This window comes from Nicotiana tabacum, chromosome 12 (assembly GCF_000715075.1).
Source record: "Nicotiana tabacum cultivar K326 chromosome 12, ASM71507v2, whole genome shotgun sequence".
Taxonomy (NCBI): domain Eukaryota; kingdom Viridiplantae; phylum Streptophyta; class Magnoliopsida; order Solanales; family Solanaceae; genus Nicotiana; species Nicotiana tabacum.
The window spans coordinates 124992879-125016807 of record NC_134091.1 but is presented as its reverse complement, the minus strand read 5'-3'; the positions used below and the strand labels follow the sequence as shown (position 1 = coordinate 125016807).

At 37.0% G+C, this 23929-nt stretch overlaps 1 protein-coding gene across 1 annotated transcript; it reads right to left on the bottom strand.

The window, feature by feature from the left end:
* Window positions 1-17493: 17493 nt before the first annotated feature.
* LOC107776769 (protein HOMOLOG OF MAMMALIAN LYST-INTERACTING PROTEIN 5) lies at window positions 17494-22411 on the bottom strand. Its single transcript, XM_016596691.2, has 6 exons — window positions 22200-22411; window positions 20783-20883; window positions 20001-20110; window positions 19469-19544; window positions 19161-19301; window positions 17494-18425 (listed from the first exon to the last, which is right to left on the bottom strand). Exons 1-6 carry the CDS (start codon window positions 22291-22293, stop codon window positions 17712-17714), a joined length of 1236 nt encoding a protein of 411 aa, XP_016452177.2. The 5' UTR covers window positions 22294-22411; the 3' UTR covers window positions 17494-17711.
* Window positions 22412-23929: the final 1518 nt, after the last annotated feature.

The window sequence follows — 23929 nt, the reverse complement described above, 5'->3', positions numbered from 1 at the left end:
CACTCATGGCGAAGCATTGAATATTGCTCATTATGTTGTTTCTGAAGGGCCCACAAAATTTTAGACGATTCGGAGCCCGTCGTCCGAATTCATGAAGATGTCGTGGAAATTAGCACACGAAAAATCTGAAAACATTCTGAATTCTTGTTTTGTGGTTAGGCGATTCGGAGCCCGTTGCCCGAATTCATGAAAATGGCATGGACATAAGCACACGAAAAATTGAAAAATTGAAAAACGTCATTAATTCCTGTTTTATGGCCCTAAAATGCAAAATAACATGGAACGGATGTGATGAAGCAATGATTATTGCTCATTATGTCATATTTGAAGATCCCACGAAATTTTAAGTGATTCGGAGCCTGTTGTCCGAATTTATGAAGATGGCTTGGATATTAGCACACGAAAAATCGAAAACGTCCTAAATTCCTATTTTATAGCCCTAAAACGCCAAAAAGTGAGGAATGGGCATCACAAAGCAATGAATATTGCTCATTATGTCACTTCTGAAGGGCCCAAAAAATTTTAGTCGATTTGGAACTCATCAAGATGGCGTAGACATTAGCGCACGAAAAATCGAAAAACATTCTGAATTCCTATTTTATGGCCCTAAAATACTAAAAAATAAGGAACATACATGGTGAATTAATGACTATTGCTAATTATGTTGTTTCTGAAGGGCCCAAAAACTTTTAGGCAATTTAGAGGTTGTTGCCCGAATTCATGAAGATGGCGTGGACATTAGCACACGAAAAATTAAAAAATATCATGAATTCCTGTTTTATGGCCCTAAAATGCCAAAAATGAGGAACGGGCAAGGCAAAACAATGACTATTGCTCATTATAAGGGCCCATAAAATTTTAGGCGATTTGGAGCTCATCGCCCGAATTCATAAAGATGGCATGGACATTAGCGCACAAAAAATAAATAAAAAACGTCCTAAATTTTTGTTCTATGGCCCTAAAATGCCAAAAAACGAGGAACGATCATGGCGAAGTAATACCCACAAAAAAGTTATTATAATCAGAAATTCGTGTTGCATGACCCCCAAAACGTTGCAAAAAGAACCCGAAAGTCATTCAGAAGCAATAAATATTGGTCACTAGGTCGTTTCCTATGTACCTACTAAATTTGAAGCCAATCTAAGTCCATCAAAAAAATTCTACAGAATTAGCATGTACTAATACACAAAAAAAGTAGATATAATCACAAATTTGTGTTGCATGATCTCAAAAATTTATAAAATGAACTCGAAAGTCATAGCGATACAATAAGTATTGGTTTTAGGGCCTTTTCTATGGACTTACAAAATTTTAGATCGATCGAAGTAAAGCTTCTACAGAATCAGCATGTACTAATACACACGAAAAAGTGGATATAATCACAAATTCGTATTGCATGATTGTGATACGTCGTAAAATAAACCCAAAATTTATGGTGAATCAATAAGTATTAGTCACTATGACGTTTTTATGGTCTTACAAAATTTCATGTCAGTCAGATTTTGTCAAATTATTTTATAGAATCAGCATGTACTAATACACACGAAAAAGTAAATACAATCACAAATTCGTGTTGCATTACCTTGAAACGCCATAAAATTAACCCTAAAGTCATGGCAAAGCTATAAGTATTGGTCACTAGGTCGTTTTCTTTGGACTACAAAATTATAGGTCAATCAGAGTCCATCAAAAAAAATTCTACAGAATCAACATGTACATACACACGAAAAAAGTGAATATAATTACAAAATTGTGTTGCATGGCCTTGGAACGCCATAAAATGAACCCAAAATGAATGGCAAAGCTATAAGCATTGGTCACTAGGTTGTTTCCTTTAGACCTATAAAATTATAGATTAATTGAAGTCTGTCAAAAAATATTCTACTGAAATCACCATGTACATACACACGAAAAAGTGGATATAATTACAAATTCATATTGCATGACCCCGAAAAGCCATAAAATAAACCTGAAAGTCATGGCGAAGCAATAGGCTTTAGTCACTAGGTTGTTTCCTATGGATTTATAAAATTTCAAGCCAATCGGAGTCCGTCAAGAAATTTTTAAAGAATCAGCATATACTAATGCATACGAAAAAGTAGATACAATCACAAATTCGTATGGCATGGCCCCAAAACGCCAAAAAATTAACCCAAAAGTCATGACAAAGCTATAAGTATTGGTCACTAAGTCGTTTCCTATAGACCTACAAAATTGCAGATCAATCAGAGTCATTCAAAAAAATTCTACAGAACCAGTATGTACATACACAAGAAAAGGTGGATATAATTACAAATTCGTATTGCATAACCCCGAAACGTCATAAAATAAATTTGAAAGTCATAAAAAAGCAATAAGTATTGATCACTAGGTTATTTCTAATGGATCTACAAAATTCCAAGCCAATTGAAGTCCGCAAAAAAATTCTATAGAATCAATGTAATAATATACACGAAACAATAGATATAATCACATATTTCATATTGCATGACCCCGAAACGCCATAAAATGAACCCGAATCATGAAAAAGTAATAAATATTGATCACTGGGCCCTTTTCTATGGACCTAAAAAAGTTTCAGGACAATCAGAATCTGTAAAAACAATTACAAAATTAGCATGTACTAATACGCACAAAAAAGTAGATATAATCAAAACTTCATGTTGTATGATCCCAAAACACCATAAAATAAACTCGAACGTCATGTATAAATATTAAGTATTGATCACTAGGTCGTTGCCTATGGACCTACAAAATATTAGGCCAATCAGAGTCCGTTAAAAAATAATTACAAAACCAGCATGTACTAATACACACGAAAAATATGATATAATCACAAATTCATGTAGCATAACCCCGACATGCCATAAAATGAACTCGAAAGTTATGGCGAAGAAAATAAGTATTGATCACTAGGCTATTTCCTATGTGGACCTACAAAAGTTCAGGAAAATCGAAAAATATTATAAAATGAACCTGAAAGTCATGGCGAAGCAATAAGTATTGGTCATTAGGTCATTTTCCATGAATTTAGAAAATTTCAGGCCACTTGGAGTCTGTCAAAAAAATTCTACAAAATATAGATATGATTACAAATTCGTATTGCATGACCCCGAAACACCATAATATGAACCCCAAAGTCATTGTGAAGCAATAAGTATTAGTCACTAGGTCGTTTCCAATGGACCTACAAAATTTCAAGCCAATCTGAGTCTGCCAAATATTTTTTACAAAATCAACATGTACTAATACATACGAAAAAGTGGATATAATCACAAATCCGTGTTCCATGACCCCAAAATGCCATAAAATTAACCTGAAAGTCATGGCGAAGTAATAAGTATTGGTCACTAGGCCGATCTCTAGTAACGACCCGGTCGGTCGTTCCGATAGTTGTAGCCCCATTTTCCCCATTTCTGCTTATTTATGGGTTGTTCAGCTGTGTTGAGTTGTATCGAGTTGATAGGTTTGGGTTTGGAGTAGTTTTGGAGTGAAATGAGATACTTAGTCTCTTAGTTAGAAAGCCAAGTTAGAAAAGTCAACCGAAAGTTGACTTATGAGTAAACGAGTTCGGACTTGGATTTTTATGATTTGGTTAGCTTCGTTGAGTGATTTTAGACTTAGGAGTGTATCCGGAATGTAATTTGGAGGTCCGTGGTAGAATTAGGCTTGAATTGGCGAAAGTTAAAAATTTGGCAATTTTGGTCGGCAGTGGAAAATTTGATATCGGAGTCGGAATGGAATTCCGAGAGTTGGAGTAGGTTCGTAGTGTCATTTGTGACGTGTGTGCGAAATTTGAGGTCATTCGGACGAGGTTTAATAGGTTTCAGCATTGGTTGTGAAAGTTTGAGGTTTCAAGTACATTAAGCTTGAATTGGTGTGCGATTCATGTTTTTGTTATTGTTTGAGGTGATTCGAGAGCTCGATTGAGTTGGTATGGTATTTTAGGACTTGATGGCACATTTGGTTGAGGTTCCGGAGGCCTCGGGTGTGTTTCGGGTGAGTTTTGAGCGAGTCCGGGCATTACCGAAACTGAGGCATGGTTCTAGTGCTTAATATTTCGCGGACGGCGGCACAATTTCGCTGAGGGAGGCAAAATTTCGCTGAGGGCGGCGAAATTTCGCTGAGGGCTGAGGAGGGGGTGCGGACCGTGTAAATTTGGTCGCGGAGGCGCTCCAGGGCAGATCTGCAGATTCGCTGGTCCAACTTCGGAAGCCTATATCTTTTGATTTACAAGGAATTTTGAGATGATTCAAAAACAAAGGTTGTAGCCCTTCGTATCGAGTTTCCAGAAAGCTAAAGAAATAATCGTTTGGACATCTATAGAGAAAGTTATGACTAAAATACCAAAGCCTGTCACTACAGCCACCAGAAGCGCGGACAGCGCTACTTTTTCACGACTGCAGGGGTTGGATTTTCACGGCCGCGCCTGGATTTTCGCAGTCAGAGTAGTGGAGATCAGAGAGTGCACTATATAAATGGGGTTTAGGGCATTATTTCTCATGTTGGACCTAGGGAGCTCGGTTTGTGGCGATTGTTCGAGGGTTTTTCAAGAAATTCATCGAGGTAAGTGATTCTAACTTGGATTTGGTTAATGTACATGAATATATCACTTATTTCATCATTTGATTAGTACTTTGGGGTGAAAAATTGGGGAAAATAGTAGAAACTTCATAAAATGAGTTTTGAGAGTTGAATGTCGATTCGGAGTTAGATTTTGACAAATTTGGTATGGTTGGACTCGTGAGTGAATGGGTTTCCTAGTTTTGTAAATTTTATCGAATTTCGAGACGTGGGCCCGGGGGCCGGGTTTGACTGAATTAGGGATTTTTAGTCTGATTTGATAATTTTCATGTGGGCTTCATCCCTTTAGCAAATATTGATGATAATATGCTGATTTTGGTTAGATTCGGAGCTTTTGGAGATTGAGTCCAGAGACGAGGGCATCCCGGAGTAGGATTTTTACGTTGTTAAGGTAAGTAACAGTTTTAACTCTGGCTTTGAGGGTATAAACCCGGAGATTTGACTTCACATGATTGTTTGGAAGTGATACCCACGCTAGGTGACGGGCGTGTGGGTGTGCACCGCGAGGGATTGAGACTTGGTCCGTCCCGTAAGGCTGTGAGGTCTAATGGCTATTATCTATGATTATGTGTTTATTTGTTGTTGAACTTGTTTGCCTTCATGTTAGAGATCATACTTAGGCTTTATTCATGCTCACAGTATTTGCACTCAGTCATTGATATTATTGTACATGTTTACCTAAGTCCCTATTATTTTGCTGATATGCTGTGATACTTGACGTGGGTTGTGTTTTCCTTATTTTTTGATGATGGTGAGGCTAGAGAGGTGCATGACTGAGTGAGGCCGAGGGCCTGTTGTGAGGTATTTAATTGAGCCACGTGAGTTGTTCGTGCAGCACGTGAGTTATCCGTGCGGATCCAGGTATTGATACCATAGCGCGTGAGTTGTCCGCGTAGCACATGAGTTGACTGTGCCGATCCAGGGATTTATATTATGGCACGTGAGTTGTCCGTGCACGTGAGTTGTCCGTGCGGATCCAGGTATTGATACCATAGCGCGTGAGTTATCCGCGTAGCACGTGAGTTGACCGTGTGGATCAAGGGATTTATATTATGGCAAGTGAGTTGTCCGTGCAGCACGTGAGTTGTCCGTGCTTAGCGTTTAGGCTTTGGGAGTCCCTCCGGAGTCTGTACACACAACCAGTGAGCGCAGGTACCTATTGAGTGTTGAGTGCTGAGTGCGAGTACCGAGAGCCGAGTGTTGAGTGATGGAGTGACATTGCTGTGAGGATTGATTGCGTTTGTTGTTGCTGCATTTTACCCGTTAATTTCTTTGTAGCATTTATTGAGTTGATGGAATTTACCTGTTTATTTCTGTTTATTTAAAATTGTGATAAAGAAATAATTGAATTGTTCTACTTAGCTCGTCACTACTACTCAGTTCCTTAGTTATTTCTGTTACTTGCTGAGGTGGTTGTACTCATGCTACACCCTGCACTTTATGTGCAGATCCAGGTGAGTTAGAGCGCGGCGATCGTTGAATTCAGGCCGGCTATCGTTGGAGACTGCAAGGTAGCTGCTAGCGTCCGCAGGACGTTGTTACTCCTTTTATCATTTCTTCTTTTGGACTGTATTGACAGTTAGACAGTTTTATTCCTTAGTTCATAGATTTAGACGCTCATGACTTAGTGACACCCCGATGTTTGGGGCTCGTTTCCGTATTTTCTATAATTATATTTAGAGTTGATTTAGTTTATGAAAAATTTAAATATTTTATTAAATTCTTATAATCGATTTAGTAGCAATATTTTGGGAAATAGGCTTGCCTTGTAACACGATAGGCGCCATCACGACCATGGTTAGATTTTGGGTTGTGACATCCATAGGAAACGGGCTGATGACTAATACTCATTACTTCGGCTCGACTTTCGAGTTCAGTTTTTTGTATTTTAGGATCATGCAACACGAATTTCTGATTACTCACTTTTTCATGTGTATTAATACAAGCTAATTTTATAGAACTTTTTTGACGAACTTCAATTGGCTTGAAATTTCGTAGGTCCATAGGAAACGGTTTAATGACCAGTACTCATTGCTTCCCTATAAGTTTTGGGTATATTTTATGGCGTTTCAAAGTCATAAACGATGAGTTTGTGATTATATCTATTTTTCGTGTGTAGTACTACGTGCTGATTTTGTACAATTTATTTTAGGGACTCCAATTAGCCTAAAACAATTTAGGTCTATGGGAAATATTTTAGTGACCAATACTCATTGATTCACCATGACTTTCGGCTTCATTTTATGGCGTTTCAGGGTCATGCAATACAAATTTATGAATATATCCACTTTGTCGAGTGTATTATTACATGTTGATTTTGTAGAATTTTGTTGACGGCCTCCGAATGGCCTGAATTTTTGTAGGTCGTAGGAAACGGCCTATTGATCAATATTGATCACTTCGCCATGACTTTTAGTTGATTTTATAGCGTTTCGAGGCCACACAACACAAATTTGTGATTATATCTATTTTTCGTGTGTATTAGTACATACTAATTTTATAGTAGTTTTTTTACGGACTTCAATTGGCCTGAATTTTTGTAATTCCATAAAAAACAGTATAGTGACTAGTACTTATTGTTTTGCCAACTTTCGAGTTTATTTTCTGGCTATTCATGGTCATGAAAAATGAATTTGTGATTATATCCACGTTTTTTGTGCACTAATACATGTTGAATATGTCGAAGTTATTTTACGGACTCCGATTGGCCTGAAATTTCGTAGGTCCATAGAAAACGGCCTAGTGATTAATAATCATTTCTGCGCCATGAATTTCGAGTTTATCTTATGACTTTTTATCGTCATAAAAGATAACTATTTGATTATATCCAATTTTTTGATTGCATTAATACATGCTGATTTGTAGAATTGTTTTGACGGGCCTTCGATTGGCCTTAATTTCATAGGTCCATAGGAAACGATCTAGTAACCAGTATTCGTTGCTTCGCCATGAGTTTCGAATTCATTTGATGGTGTTCTATGATATGCAACATGAATTTGTGGTTATATCCACTTTTTCATATACATTAGTATATGTTGATTCTGTAAAAGAATTTTGACGAACTCTGATTGGCCTAAAGTTTTGTAGATCTATAGGAAACAGCATAGTGACCAGTTCATTGCTTCTCCATGACTTTCGGGTTTATCTTATGGTATTTTTTTGTCATAAAAGACGAATTTGTGATTATATCCACTTTTTCATGTGTATTAGTACATGCTGATTTTGTATAAGTTTTTGACGGATCCTGATATGCCTGAAATTTCGTAGGTCTATAGGAAACGACCTAATGACCAATATTCATCATTTCTCTATGACTTTCGGGTTCATTTTTTGTGTTTTCAGGTCATTCAATATGACTTTTTGATTCTATCAATTTTTTCGTGTGTATTAGTAAATGCTAATTTTGTAGAATTTCTTTGACGGACTTTGATTGGCCTAATTTTTTGTAGATCCATAGGAAACGACCTAGTGACGAATACTTATTGCTTTGCTATGACTAATACTGTTCATTTTATGGCATTTCGAGGTCTTGCAACATGAATTTATGATCATATCCACTTTTTGTGTATAATAGTACGCGCTGATTTTGTAAAAATATTTTGATGGACTCTGATTGACCTAAAATTTCATAGGTTCATAGGAAACGGCTTAGTGACCAACAGTCATTGCTTCTCCCTGACTTTCGAGTTCATATTATGGCATTTTAGGGTCATGAAACATGAAGTGTATTACATGCTAATTTTGTAAAAAATTTTGACGGATTTTGATTGGCCTGAATTTTCTTAGGTCCACAGGAAACGGTCTAATGACTAGTACTCATAGCGTCACCATGACTTTTGAATTCATTTTATGGTATTTCAGGGACATAAAAGACGAATTTATGATTATATTCACTTTTTGTGCATATTAGTACATGCTAATTTTGTAGAAGTTTTTTTACGAACTCCGATTGGCCTAAAATTTTGTATGTCCATAGAAAATGACCTAGTGACCAATACTAATTGCTTCACCATGACTTTCGGGTTTAATTTTTTGTGTTTAGGGTTTATGCAATGCGAATTTGTGAATATATTAATTTTTCGTGTGTATTAGTACATGTTGATTCCGTATAATTTTCTTAACAAACTCCAATTGACCTACAATTTCATAGGTCCATAGCAGTGTTTTAAAAGGTATGGGCGTAAGGCGAGTGTCACGACCCAAACCGATGAGCCGCGATGGGCACCTGGTACCTTACTCAACCGTGTACCAACGTAATGTATCTTTCTTATTACTTCATCATATACACGTGACATACGGGCCTAATAGGCCAACGTGATCATTTATAAACTCAAAACATAGGCTGACAAGGCCGTACAATCTTTCACGTACACGACATATGTATACAAGCCTCTAAGAGTATATAATTATCATAAAGGTCAGGACAGAGCCCCGCCATACCAAACCATATACATCTAAATCATACTGACCAAACAAGCAACTCTGGAGCAAATGGAGTGCACCAATATCTTCTGCTGAGCTGATCGCCTACTTGGAGGACTCTCAACCTGTCTATCGAGACCTGCGGGCATGAAACGCAGTGACCCCAAGCAAAAGGGACGTCAGTACAAATATTGTAACAAGTATGTAAGGAATGAAAATTAGTAAATAATAGACATGCGAGAAACATGGAGTAAAAGACTCGACATGTACGTGTGCATAGCTCTGTGAGTCATTTTATTTTTTTTTATAATGCCATGCATATGCGTATAAATATCATACCATGCATAGGTATATGCGTTCATAGCATCATCAAGCCTCTGAGGGCATCCCATCATATCATTTTAGCCACTGTGGGCAAATCATCAACGTATACCAGCTGATCAGGTGGTGGTGCGTATATAACGCCATAATCTTTTCTCATATCCCATATGCGTATAATATACATATATACGCGTATATAACGTCATCTGGTCATGGGTCAATGTATATGTATAAATGCATGAAATGCATAAGAAATACGTTAATAATATTTTCTCGGAATGTCATAAAAATAATATGCCTTAAGAAATACGTTAATAAGATTTTCTCGGAATGTCATAAAAATAATATGCCTGTCGGATAAATTTTATCAAATACGTATTTTTCTGAGACCCATGAATAGAAGATATAATAATAATTCACATGGGGAATCAAGAATATAGACACTCCTAATATTTCTATGAATAGAGTCATTTATGGAAATTGTGCATTTGCTCGTTTCGTTTGTATCGTATTAATCATGCCAAAAGAAAGAAGGGATAGCCTTAACATACTTGGAGTAGGGAAAATTCGTATAATATTCTTGAAAAAGATTGCACCGTACTCCTTTAGAACCATAAAATTTTACGTTGTTATGGTTCTATCAATTCTCGTTGGAATTGTTTGGTTTCAAGAATTTCGTTGAAAGCTTTGTTTTGGATGGAGTTTAGCGTCTGTTAGTGTCTTGAATTGTAACTGCAATTGTTTGGTTTCATGTAGGAACTTGAATTGTAGGAAGTGCTAACATTTTTTATTGTAAGAATGTCTAATGTTTTGATTGTAGTGATTGTATACAAAGCATAAAAAAATGAGGTGTATTGAAATTATTGTGGTATGTTGCCACCTAACCACAAATGACCAAGAGTCATTTGTTTATTTAGGTGCTTTGCTGCCACTTGGGGGTTGGGGGGAAATTTTTAATCTTTATCCAACTTATTAGTTAATTAGGTAATGTCCGGTTACCCGATAATTAATTAATTACCCGCATAATTAAGAATTATCTCAAATTACTTTAAAATACTACTCACTTTTTAACATACTTTATACACCTTACTATCGTGGCCATGTGGTACCTTGTATGGTACTGGCCCGTAAATATCGGGTATTTTAGCTCGGGCCATATTTTATCCCAAAATGTCAAACTTTGACGAAATTTATTTTCTTCGGTTTGCTTACCCTCTCACCTTCACCAATTTACTCATCACTTGTTTAAAATAGCATAATGCTTATAATCACGAAAAAATTTTATTCCCGAACTTGCGTCGATTATCTTACGAAGAAACTTTATCGTACGAAAATGCGGGATGTAACATCATTCCCCCCTTTGAAACATTCGTCCTCGAATGTTGACTGAATATACTTATCATTTTCATAACTTATGTCCTCTGAATACTTTAGTACTTTCCTTGCCATCTAAGAAACTGTTCTGTGAATAATTTTAAGGGCCAGGGCATTCCCCCTTTAAGCTTCTTTCTCACACCACGACTTGTAGTCGGAATCCTTCTAATCTCGTAACTGTTGCTACCTTCTATCATGCAACCATTACGATTCTAACTTTGTATGTGCGCCTATGCGACTCTTCTCTTCTCTTTCCTCCAGCTTTTAGCCAATCTCTAGGCTTCACTTTGTGAACATATACAAAATTATGTCAAGTTGTCCCTCTGGGCGTCATTAGCTTTAAGCCATACTATACCATAATTCTTACTTCGATTTATCGTTGCGGAGGTCTGCTACCAAATTCCAGCTTACTCTTATTGCTTATCCCATATTTATAAATCTAAGTCCTTTAATGCTTCCTCATTACTGTTCATCTTAAGAATGACGACCTAATCTCAGCCTATACTTTGTGACCTTTATCCATCCATTGTTGATTCATCTTAATACCAACAACTTGGCCTCTTATGTAACACTACCGCTAGGGCTCACGTCTCATTGGGGACATCTGGAGTAATTAGATTGATCCACCTAGGGGCGATACTATACTTCCATAACCGTATTTCATAGTATCCCAATGTGATTCACCTTACGTAGGTATTTTAATCCCGTACAATTCGTGAAGTCCTCTTCAAGTCATTACTCAATTGAAGGCCCAAACGTTATTCTTTATCCATCACAATTACATCCTCATTCTATTACCAGGGCAGCATTTCATTTCTTCTAAAAGTCATTAGTCTTAGACTCCTTTGAGTTCATTCAGGCTATACTGAGCTTTGTATAACTTAGAGAAATCATCAGCTCTTCTTGTTTTTATGGGCTTAATCGTGAGGACCTATCCATTCTCGTCACCTTCTCACTTATCCTTATTCCTGACTTCCTAAAACCTTGTCGCTTTACCATACTTTAGTTTGCCACTTACACATATCCATTTATACTACTCACAACCTCTTTTCAACTTGCTTGTACCATAGATTTCCTTACGTTATTTCTGGAATATCGAGCCAGACATAGCATTGTCTCATACTCTTCTTTACTCTCTTGACTAGATCTATCAGTACTTAGAAACCATAGGCTGGAAGGCACGCCACTAACGACGCTGCTATCATTCTTGGATATTGAATCCCAGAGCTTCTAGCCTTCTATCTGAAGCATGGACTATTCACGACCTTCTGCCTTTGAGTATCTTGTACGTTGTTTACCTTTACCTTATTTACCTTAAAATCTCGCATCGTATCTTCTATCTTTTTCATGACCTCCCTTCCACATAGGTATAATTCACGTCCATAACTTGAAGCTATATTATACTACTTGCACCTATGGTGCATACGAAATCCGGTGGGAGTTTTGTACTGACTTCTTATGAGGCTGGTACTTTTCTAACCGGCTTTATCGTAGGGTCTTTATAGAATATGGTCGTTGTACTATCCCTCCGGTACCTCTGATATTAAGAGTGATCCTGTAATGTTCTCAATCACGATTTCTATAATTTTTTGGGTCCAATAATCAAATTCTTGATTTACTTCGTTCATATAACTCTTTAGTTTCCTCCTTCTTCTGATCAGTCTTTATGAAGGCTTAAGATATCTCTTGATTTGTGGCTCATGGTATTAGTTATTACGTTTAGCCTTTCATGGGCGTTGAGGAATGTCCATGATACAATCCTTTAATAATACAATCCTTCATCTATGACCTGGGCTCAATTCTTTCTTTTAACTTATACCGGAATCTTCTACAGCTGTATATGATGCATGTATAAAACTTTCAAACTCTTAAGTGCGTTCATAACGTAACTAACTCTGGATCATGAATCTAATAATTCTTTTTGTTCCATCTCAGCTTTCTTCAAACGTAAGCAATTACTTTTCCTCGTCTTTCTGCACCCTTTTGCGTGCATACTTATCTTATCTTCGTGCCCACACATATTGAAATTCTATACAACCCATATGATCTTGAATATCACCACTTTTTTATGGAGTGCATACAACGTTATTGTGAGACTATTGTTATAAGATCATTTACTCTTTAGGTCACTGATCTTAGGTCGAAGCCTTCTTCCTTACTTCCTCAGCTAGTCTTTCATTGTAGTACTTAGGGAGGACTCTCTGATTCTTGCAAGGCTGCGAGCTTATTACATCGTATACTCGACGGGATGTTTGATGTTCGTACTCACATATAATTATCCGTAGTTACTTATATCCACGCCCTTGTGCTTGTAGGGTTGCTCCCGAACTGAAGTTTTGACTGACTTCCCAGTGGCACTCTCTTTTATCTCCGTAACACTCATATGGTACCTTTAACTATCCCAACTCCTATCTGAATATTTCTCAAGGATCACAATGTCATATATGCGAGTTTGGATTCACCATATTGGGTTTTACTATGTTTATTTTGCACGATCTACTACCTCGTATGTAACCCTCTGTTTAGCCATAACTAGGCTCTTCCTGAATCAGTTACTAACTACTCGTTGGCCCCTTCTCATATCAATATTCCGCGTAATCTTTCTTGGGTCATTTTCTTTATCTTAACCCACGTCTCGCACGTGCTCCTTATTTATCAATAACATCTCATGCAGGAACCCTTACTTCCTCTCCTTGACATCGTGCTTGCATAATATTCTGGAATCGTATCACATCTGTAGGATTTGAATACATGCAATATCATCCCCTTTTCATTTTTGTCGCACTCTTCCTTTACCATTCCATAGTTACTAGAATTACTTAATTCTGACTTAATGCCACGTAACTCCATATTCCCCCTTTTATGGGAATACTAAGAGTTGAAACCACGAGGATCTACCTATAGATGTTTTACCTCTTCATCTTTGGCGTCGTTTCACAACATCAATGACCCTTACTTGCCTTGCGGCAATCCTTTTGTACCCAGGATAACAAATTCCCTTACTGGCAATGGCGACACTTAGTGCAACTGACACATACAATCCCTTAACCTTAACTTTGCTCATATTGCTTGCTTTAGGGAAGCGTCTTCCTGAATGACCATTTTCTAAATTTCTCATGAATCGTCTTCTGTTGTCCATTCTATTATCGCCGGAACGCAAATCTGAAATTCTCGTGATGCTGACTATTATCAAGTCACTCAGTCCCTAATTCATGTTTAATTTATCTTGTTCACCAGCCCATACTGGTTTCTATTATTCTGGGGTCTAACTTTTCCTTCCGGTAGTTATGTTGGAGTCACGAACTTATTTTTCGAAGTGAGGATATGACTTTATGGCCTATACTCTTTTGTTGCATCAAGGCCTGTCACCTCTTGTATTTTCCCTCCCCTTACTATTGACTCTATAATACTGCTATTTTTGTTTTGATCTACCGTTGTCATCCATGTTGACATCTTACTCATAATGCTTCATTAACTCTCTTCTTATTTCCTTGCTAACATCTCTATCTATCACCTTATTCTGAAAACTTCAACAAGACATTCTCTTGCTTTTAGAGCCCCTTGCTCCATCTACTGGCTTTTCGGATTGCCTAACATTCTCTCTCTACTAAGGACGGGAGCCATACTAAGATAATATTTATCCCTTCTAGGCTTCCAGTGCTTATCTTCGTAGTACTCATATCTAGCTGTACTATTTTAGGGTGCACCATCGAGGTGTCTCACAAGGAGATCCGTTACCACGTCTGCACCATCCTTCAGAAATTGTCAACTAACTCTACTAATCTATCCACTATTTTGGGTTACTCTATCCCCAACCGGATCCTGATAACCCATCCTTCTCTTAAACTATGTATGTTAGCTCCGATTAGTACATACATCTGTCACCGTTGAAGGTAACTCAAAATGCTTATATCTCCCTTCCTGAATAATGATAATCTTTATTAACTGGGTACCTCGTACCCTTCTTCATCTTGCTTCTTTTACTCCTTGAAACTTGTATTTATCTTCTGAATCTCTCATTGTCTTTCACCATAAAGGTGGATAAATATTCTTGCCTTAAGGCTCCTTATCAAGAGGCTTACACGTCTTAGTACAGACATGATCTGCTGAATACCTCATGTTTATCCATCATAAGCATGATGCAAAAATCGAGTCCCTCTAACTCAACTCTTCTACAGCTATATCTCTTACCAGCCGTCTTTCTGAATGTAGGCATCGTTGTATTACAAATAGGATAGAGTTTAGGAAATTGAGTTCTTACAACTGAGCTCTACCACACGATCTAGAGCAAGAAGAAAGTTTGACAGGCCTAAATGCCCTGTAGCCTCCTGCTTATAAGTGTGGTGCACGACACGCCCATAAACAAGACTCTACTAGACACGGCTTGTACACTCCCTAGGACAGAACTGCTCTGATACCACTTATGTCACGACCCAAACCGATGAGCCGCGACGGGCACCCGGTACCTTACTCAACCGAGTACCAACGTAACGTATCTTTCTTATTACTTCATTATATATACGAGACATACGGGCCTAATAGGCCAACATGATCATTTATAAACTCAAAACATAGGCTGACAAGGCCGTACAATCTTTCACGTACACGACATATGTCTACAAGCCTCTAAGAGTATATAATTATCATAAAGGTCGGGACAGAGCCCCACCATACCAAACCCCACACATCTAAATCATACTGACCAAACAAGCAACTCCGGAGCAAATGGGGTGCACCAATATCTTCTGCTGAGCTGATCGCCTACTTGGAGGACTCTCGACCTGTCTATCGAGACCTGCGGGCATGAAACGCAGCGTCCCCAGGCAAAGGGACGTCAGTACAAATAATGTACCGAGTATGTAAGGAATGAAAATCAGTAAATAATAGACATAAGAAAAACATGGAGTAAAAGACTCGATATGTACGTGTGCATAGCTCTGTGAGTCATTTTATTTTTTTTATAATGTCATGCATATGCGTATAAATATCATACCATGCATAGGTATATGCGTTCATAGAATCATCAAGCCTCTAAGGGTATGCCATCATATCATTTCAGCCACTGTGGGCAAACCATCAACGTATACCAGCTGATCAGGTGGTGGTGCGTATATAACGCCGTAACCTTTTTCCATATCCCATATATATATATATATATATATATATATATATATATATATATATATATATGCGCGCGCATAACACCATCTGGTCATGGGTCAATGTATATATATAAATGCATGAAATGCATAAGAAATACGTTAAAATATTTTCTCGGAATATCATAAAAATAATATTAATATGATTTTCTCGGAATGTCATAAAAATAATATGCCCGTCGGATAAATTTTATCAAATACGTATTTTTCTGAGAACCATAACAGAAGATATAATAATAATTCACATGGGGAATCAAGAATATAGACACCCCTAATATTTCTATGAATAGAGTCATTTATGAAAATTGTGCATTTGCTCGTTTCGTTTGTATCGTATTGATCATGCCAAAAGAAAGAAGGGATAGCCTTAACATACCTGAAGTAGGAAAAAATTCGTATAATATTTTTGGAAAAGATTGCACCGCACTCCTTTAGAACCGCAAAATTTTATGTTGTTACGGTTCTAACAATTCTCGTTGGAATTGTTTGGTTTCAAAAATTTCGTTGAAAGCTTTGTTTTGGATGGAGTTAAGCGTCTGTTAGTGTCTTGAATCGTAACTGGAATTGTTTGGTTTCACGTAGGAACTTGAATTGTAGGAAGTGCTAACATTTTTGATTGTAAGAATATCTAATGTTTTGATTGTAGTGATTGTATACAAAGCATAAAAAAATGAGGTGTCTTGAAATTATTGTGGTACGTTGCCAGCTAACCACTAATGACCAAGAGTCATTTGTTTGTTTAGGTGCTTTGCTGCCACGTGGAGGTTTGGGGGAAATTTTTAATCTTTTTTCAACTTATTAGTTAATTAGGTAATGTTCCGTTACCCGATAATTAACCAATTATCCGTATAATTAAAAATTATCTCAAATTACTTTAAAATACTACTCACTTTATAACATTTTATATACCTTACTATTGTGGCCATGTGGTACCTTGTATGGTACTAACCCATAAATACCGGGTATTTTAGCTCGGTCCATATTTTCGTCCCACACCATCGCCTAGGGGCGTTTTTGGTGCGCCTCGCCCCAGGGCTCGCCCCAAAAACGCCTTTTAAAATATTAGTCCATAGGAAATGGTCTAATGATCGGTATACGTTGCTTTGCCATGACTTTAGAGTTCATCTTATGACGTTTCATAGACTAATTTTCTGTTGAAATAAGCTTATGCTCTGAGTTGACATGTCTCCCTGCATTGGTAAACCAAGAAATCTATTTATATGCATGAAATGATTATAAAGATAGATATTTTTTATACTTGTATCATTTCAATTTATGTGACAAAGTTTGATTAAACAAGTTTAAGAAAGACATGATGAAAAGTTTTGAAATTTATAGGTTTAAACATGCTATAATATTTGTGACTAAGACTTTTGAACAAGCAATGTACGAAAAGGGGAGGTGTAGAGGGAGATTTTAGGGTCATGTCATAGCATAAGTCAGAGGAAAACTATAGGCTTAAAGTTTGTTTCAGAAGTTAAGATCCATTTTCAACACTCTCAAATAGGAAAAGGGCTGATCTTTACAATAGGTGAAGGGCCAACATCCTCAATTTCAAAGTTCCTTATGATTCAGGCTCCTGTATTAGCAACTAGATATAAAGGGGAAGAAAATTTTATCTCTGCACATAAACTAAAATAAAAACAGCTTCTGTACAATCTCCACCAAAAAGTTTGAGCACTTACAAGATGATAGACTCGGAGGACGCATCTATGAAGATCGTTGTAGTTCAGTATGAATAAGAATGGTACAACAGTCAATCAAATCATCTCCACAAACAAAATAATAAGAGCGAACAAACCCAAAAGAGAAGCACATAGCTCAAACAATCCAGCTTTGACAGGATGCACTTCATTGACCAGCTGATGGGTTTGTCAACAATTCAAGTGATTTTTTGAGGTAGTCTACAGCAATAGAAACGTCATCAAATGCCAAAGCCCCGACAGCAAACCTTGCAGCCTTGTGTGCTTCAGCAATCTTATCTGGTGGAGGTTGGTAATTGCTGTCGTATTGATATGTTTTAGTAGGAATAGCTGAAGGCTCCACTGCACTCCCATTTCTATCACTTGAGTTGTATTGGCTGTTTGATGGATAATTAGCCACGCTAGATGGTGGCAAAGTGGAATAGGAAGTATCAGACCCTTGATAGTAAGAAGGCTGATGTGATGGTGCAGCAGGTAGGCTGCTCTCTGTAAAGCTAGGATACGACTGGAAATTGGGATACGAAGATGGAATGTCTTGAGAAGGGTAGTGTTGTGGCAAGTGCGATTGGGGTTGTTGCAAGTAAGGTTGATGCTGATACAACTGAGAGTAAGAAGAATTTTCGTGTCTGCTAGCCGATGGAGGTTGCGGGAAATTATGAGAAGAAAGATCTTCATTAGAAGGATAATCACCACTAGAATATGAAGGATGAGACGGAGGAGCATGTGAAGGAGGTGGTGGTGGGATGGATGGCGGAGGTGACTGACTATTTGCAGTATACTGTACATTGTCATATAATCGAGGGGAAGAATCTGATTCTGGAGCAGGTTTGATGGCTGAATTAGCTCCACTAGGTTCAACATCCTGCATAAATGCTATAGTCAGATTTGTCCATGATACCCAGAACTATTAAATTCACTAATGCTGTAAAAGGAACTAATTGTTGGCATCTAGCCTGCATGTAAAAGTTCAGCTCCTAACCTACTGAAACACAGTCAAAGATCCTTTTATGCTCAATTATTTTACAAATAAGAACTCAAACTTCGATTCAACAGAGGGAACAAATACAAACAAAAACAATTCTTAACAGATACAAACTAAAGAGTAATCTTTTTTAAGATTTATCTAAAAGCATGGCCTTTTCCTCATACTTGATCCCAAATAAAAAAACATGGCCTTTCATAAATGGAAAAGTTACTCAAAGCCACTGGATCACCATGCTGATATACCTTTTTCTTATAAGGTACGCTGATTACCTCCCACAACTTTAAGTAATAGGACTATTCTTAATCAACAAATTATAAATTGTAGCACACTCGTTGGTCTACAAATTTAAATAGAAGTTTTCATTTTATTTTAAATACAAGTTGCCAAAAAACTGAAAGTGGAATCATACTTCTAAATATTTTTTTCAAAAATATAAACAATTAGATGAAAACGTGACAATTTACTAAAAAGTGGGGTAGTAGAGATACCACAGCAATTAACCAGAATTCTTTAAGTTAGTGGCATGAACACAAGAAATGTTGGGTTAAACTTATATGGAAATCCTTTTAGGGTTTCAGGCAATAGTGCAAATTTGTGGAGCATGAATCATACGTATTCGCCACTTGTTGCACTGGACAGCTCCGAAACATCACTTTCACCACCAGGAGGGCCTGGAACAGGCTTCCGTCCTTCTTTTATAGCTTTCCTTATATCTGCTGCCTTCCAAACTGCATACTTCTGTTTCTGCTCAAGCTGGTGACGAATGAACAAGTCAACAAACAGGGAAAACAGAGGCTATATGGACACAGGAAAACATGTTTTTTTTCTCAAATTTACAAAATGGAAGAATGCTGGTAGAACGGTGATTGTAATGTAAAAGGATGAATACTAAAACTTGTCACAACACGATGGAAACTCACATCAGGCTGGAGTTCACCAAACTGATTAAGGATCTCGAAAAAGATACTTGCTGCATAAAACGTCTTTGCTGTATTCCTGTAAAACCCAGATAATTTATGTGAACAACTTCCTAATCATCAGATAACAATCAACATTCACAGCATGCAAGTGTTGAATAAATGTTTTTTCAATTAGTATGACATATTCAATATGTTACACAGAAAAATCTACAAAACATAACTAAAGTCGGAAGGTCGCCACAAATTATTTCAACAAATAAAGAGGGAGGGTGGAGAAGTCCCAAAATTCCAGCAAATAAATTTGAGGTTAATCTAAGAGTAAAAATGCTAACGTGTTAATATAGAGGCCAAAAAAGAGTTAGCACTAAGCATTTCATTATATATCTTATGCGGCATGAGGATAGCACACCTAAACCAGATACAATGGACGAAGTGCTACCGTTACAAAGGACAAACCTATGACCATCGATTTTGATTAAGAATGGTGCAATTATAAACAGAATTCACTTGGTGTAGCTTAAGTGACTCTTACAAGTCTGCTCGACCAGCTCGATCTTGTTTGTCTGCCTTTGCAAAAACATTCAAGGCAAATCCCTCCAAATGCAAATGATCATCAGGCCCCAATTTCAACGACATCTTATCCTGTAGAATACAGAAAAATGATTCACGAGAATAGAAAGAAGTATAACATTAACACTTGGGTAACTCCCTAGCTACGAGTTCGTAGAATGTTAACCATTACAAAAGATCTACTTTACTTTAGCCTGATCAATAGATTGGTCACTCTAAAAAACGGAAGATTTCGCCAACCTAAACCTTGAGTGAAAACATGTTAAAGTAAAACAATATCAGAATTACCTAAACGTTTTCTGGTGTCTACTCCCTGAGAAATAAATTGTTTATCATATAGCAATCAAGGATAATATCTCCATGTTCAAGTTAAAAGAAGAAATGCAAATGGCTGTCCATGTCAATATTCCTCAAATTTTATTCCTTGCCAATATGGCTAGATATTCTCCAAACTATGATAGTGTTCTTTCTTGATGATCCTTTTACAGCTCATGCGCCAAAAGTTTCTAACCATTTAATCTTACACCCAAGTGATTTCCCCCTCCCCACCCCCAGAAAAAAGAGAAACAATCAATCAGTCAATCAACTACACCTCAATCCCAAACTAGTTGGGATCAGATACGTGAATTCTCTATGTCCGTCCTGCTTTATTTGAACCTATTTCATTCCAATATTGGTAAATAGTTTGTTCTATGGCCCAAAATAAAATGCAAAGAGAAAATTTAAATTTTAAAAAAAAGGAACCTTTTCAAGCTGTTTCATAAGGGACACAAGGAGGGCACCGGTGGTCTTAGTACGATCACTTTGAGGAATCTTCAATCCTCGTTCCATCGCGTACAATCGACCTGCATAATATTTGCATAGATAGTCCTTAGCATATAACTTTGAACCAACAAACACACTAATATATTCAATCAATCAACCAATCAACTATGTTTCGATCACGAACTAGTCGGCTCAGCTATATAAATTCTCTGTAAACATTTTCACATAACCATGTTATCACCTCAACTATTTCACCTAATACTTGCTATAGTTTTCTTCTTATTTTTAAATAGTACCTGCTATTTGAAAAAACTTTGCATTCTTAACATACAATTTCCAACCAATCAATCAATCACAAACTAGTTGGCTCAATTATATAAATTCTCTCTATAATCATTCTTTTTATAAGTTGTCCCTGCCCAGTTTGCCCGCCCCTCAACTATTACACCTATTACCTGCTTTAAATTCTCTATAATCATTCTACTTGATCTGGGCAATTTGAACCAATCAATCAATCAAATTGGGTCAACTATATAAAATTCTCTATTATTATTATTTATTATAATTGTGTTGTCTGGCACAATTTGTCCATACCTCAACTATTCCACCGAGTGTCTTCTTTAAATTCTCTATAACCATTCTGCCTGATCCTGGGCAATTTGAACTTTGAACCAATCAATCAATCACATATGGTTGGCTCAACTATATAAATTCTCTATAATCATTCTTTTGTATAATGAGTGCTATCTGAGCCAGTTTGCCCGCACCTCAATTATTCCACGTAGTACATGCTATAAATTCTCTATAATCATTCTGCTTGATGATGGACAATTTGAACCTATCAATCAATCATAAACTAGTTGGATCAACTATATAAATTCTCTATAATCCTTCTCTATTTGGGCCAGTTTGCTCGCACCTCAATTATTCCACGTAGTACATGCTATGGATTCTCTATAATCATTCTGCTTGATGATGGGCAATTTGAACCTATCAATCAATCATAAACTAGTTGGATCAACTATATAAATTCTCTATAATCATTCTCTATTTGGGCCAGTTTGCTCGCACCTCAATTATTCCACGTAGTACATGTTATGGATTCTCTATAACCAATTTTATTCTATAAACCAATCAATCAATCACAAAGTAGTCAGATCAACTATATAAATTTTCTTTAAAATCATTTTCTTTTATAATCATACTGTCTCGGCCAGCTTGCTCGCCCTTCAATTATTTCACCTTGTACCTGTTATAAATTATCTATAATCATTCTGCTCAACTCTAGGCGAGAACACTCAGATAACATACATATTAAATAAGAGAGAACGCATAAAATTCCAACTTTGATACGATTTTAACGAAATTAGGGTTTTAAAATGCCAAAAAGACGTACAGTAATAGGCAACAAGGGGTTCGTGCTTCTGCAACTCATCAGCACGTTGAAGGTAAGGCAATAAGAGCTTTGCTGGTTCGTTCTCCTTAGACATCGTCACAAATTCAATTCCAACACCAGAGAATTATCGATATTTGGTGAAGATCGGAGTTTTGCTGAAAAAAAGAAGCACCCAATTTGACTTCTCCGTCAAGTTAACGATGCTCTCTCATTAAACGACGCCGGTTTGTGTTTTTGTGCTTTTTTATACCGGTCGTAGAAATTTCTGAATCAATTTTAAATTATCATGAAAGTATTCTCTTTGTCCCAATTTACAATTCTGTTTTTGAGAATTAATTTGACTAATTTTAAAGCTATTTTAAATTAGATAAACTTCAAATATTTAAAAACTATACTGATTACTAAGTTGTAAATCTTTTTACGTCAATACGATGACAAATTATATTTTAAAATATTGATTAAAGTTCACATAGTTTGAATCTCAAGAACCAAAAAATGTTATATTGTAATGACTCGGCCGGTCGTTTTGAGTATTACAACCTCGTTTCCCCATTTACTGCTCAATTTATGCTTTACAGTTGTTATGTGACTCGTCGGGGTGATTGGTTCGGGTCCGGTGAGGTTTTGGAATGAATTGGAACACTTAGTTCCAAGGTTTAAAGTTTAAGTTGAAATAGTTGACCGGATGTTGATTGTATGTAAACGACTCCGGAATAGAGTTTTGATGATTCCAATAGCTCTGTATGGTAATTTTGGAATTAGGAGCATGTCCGAAAAATTATTTGAAAGTCCGTAGTTAAATTAGGCTTGAAATGGCTAAAATAGAAATTTAAGTTTAGAAGTTTGACCGGGGAGTTGACTTTTTGATATCGGGGTCGGAATCCGATTCTGAAAATTGGAATAGGTCTGTTATGTCATTTATGACTTGTGTGCAAAAATTTGAGGTCAATCGGATTTGATTTGATAGGTTTCGGCATCGAATGTAGAAGTTGAAAATTCTTAGTTTCATTAGGCTTGAATTGGGGTATGATTCGTGTTTTTAGCATTGTTTGATGTGATTTGATATATTATATTATAGCACAAGAGTTGTCCGTGCAGCACGTGAGTTATCTGTGCGGATCCAGATATTATATTATAGCACGTGAGTAGTCCGTGCAGCATGTGAGTTGTCCGTGCGGATCCAGATATTATACTATAGCACGTGAGTCGTCAGTGCGGATTATAGCGCTTGGGCTGAAGGAGCCCCTCCGGAGTCTGTACGCACCCCTAGTGAGCGCAGGTACCTACTGAGTGCGAGTGCTCAGTGCTGAGTGAATGGAATGGATGAGTGACTGTGGTCCTGAGAGGATGCATTTGATTTCATTATTGTTACACTTCAGCTATTATATATCACTGTTTTGAAAATTTCTGAGAGATATTATCTTATGTTTCAGTTGAACTTGACATGAAATTACTATTTTGGCCTTAAATGTTAAACTTGAAAGCATGCCTACCTTATTATGTTGGAAATTACTGTAATTGGACTCAGTTGTGAAGCTCGTCAATACTTTCAGTTCTTTATTTAGTATTGTTACTTGCTGAGTTGGTTGTACTCATACTACACCATGCACTTCGTGTGCAGATCCAGGTATTTCCGGACACAGTAGGTGTTGATTTCTTCGCACAGTTGATTATCCAAAGATTTCGAGGTAGCTGCTGGTATTTTGCAAACCTTATCTCTCCTTCCTTAT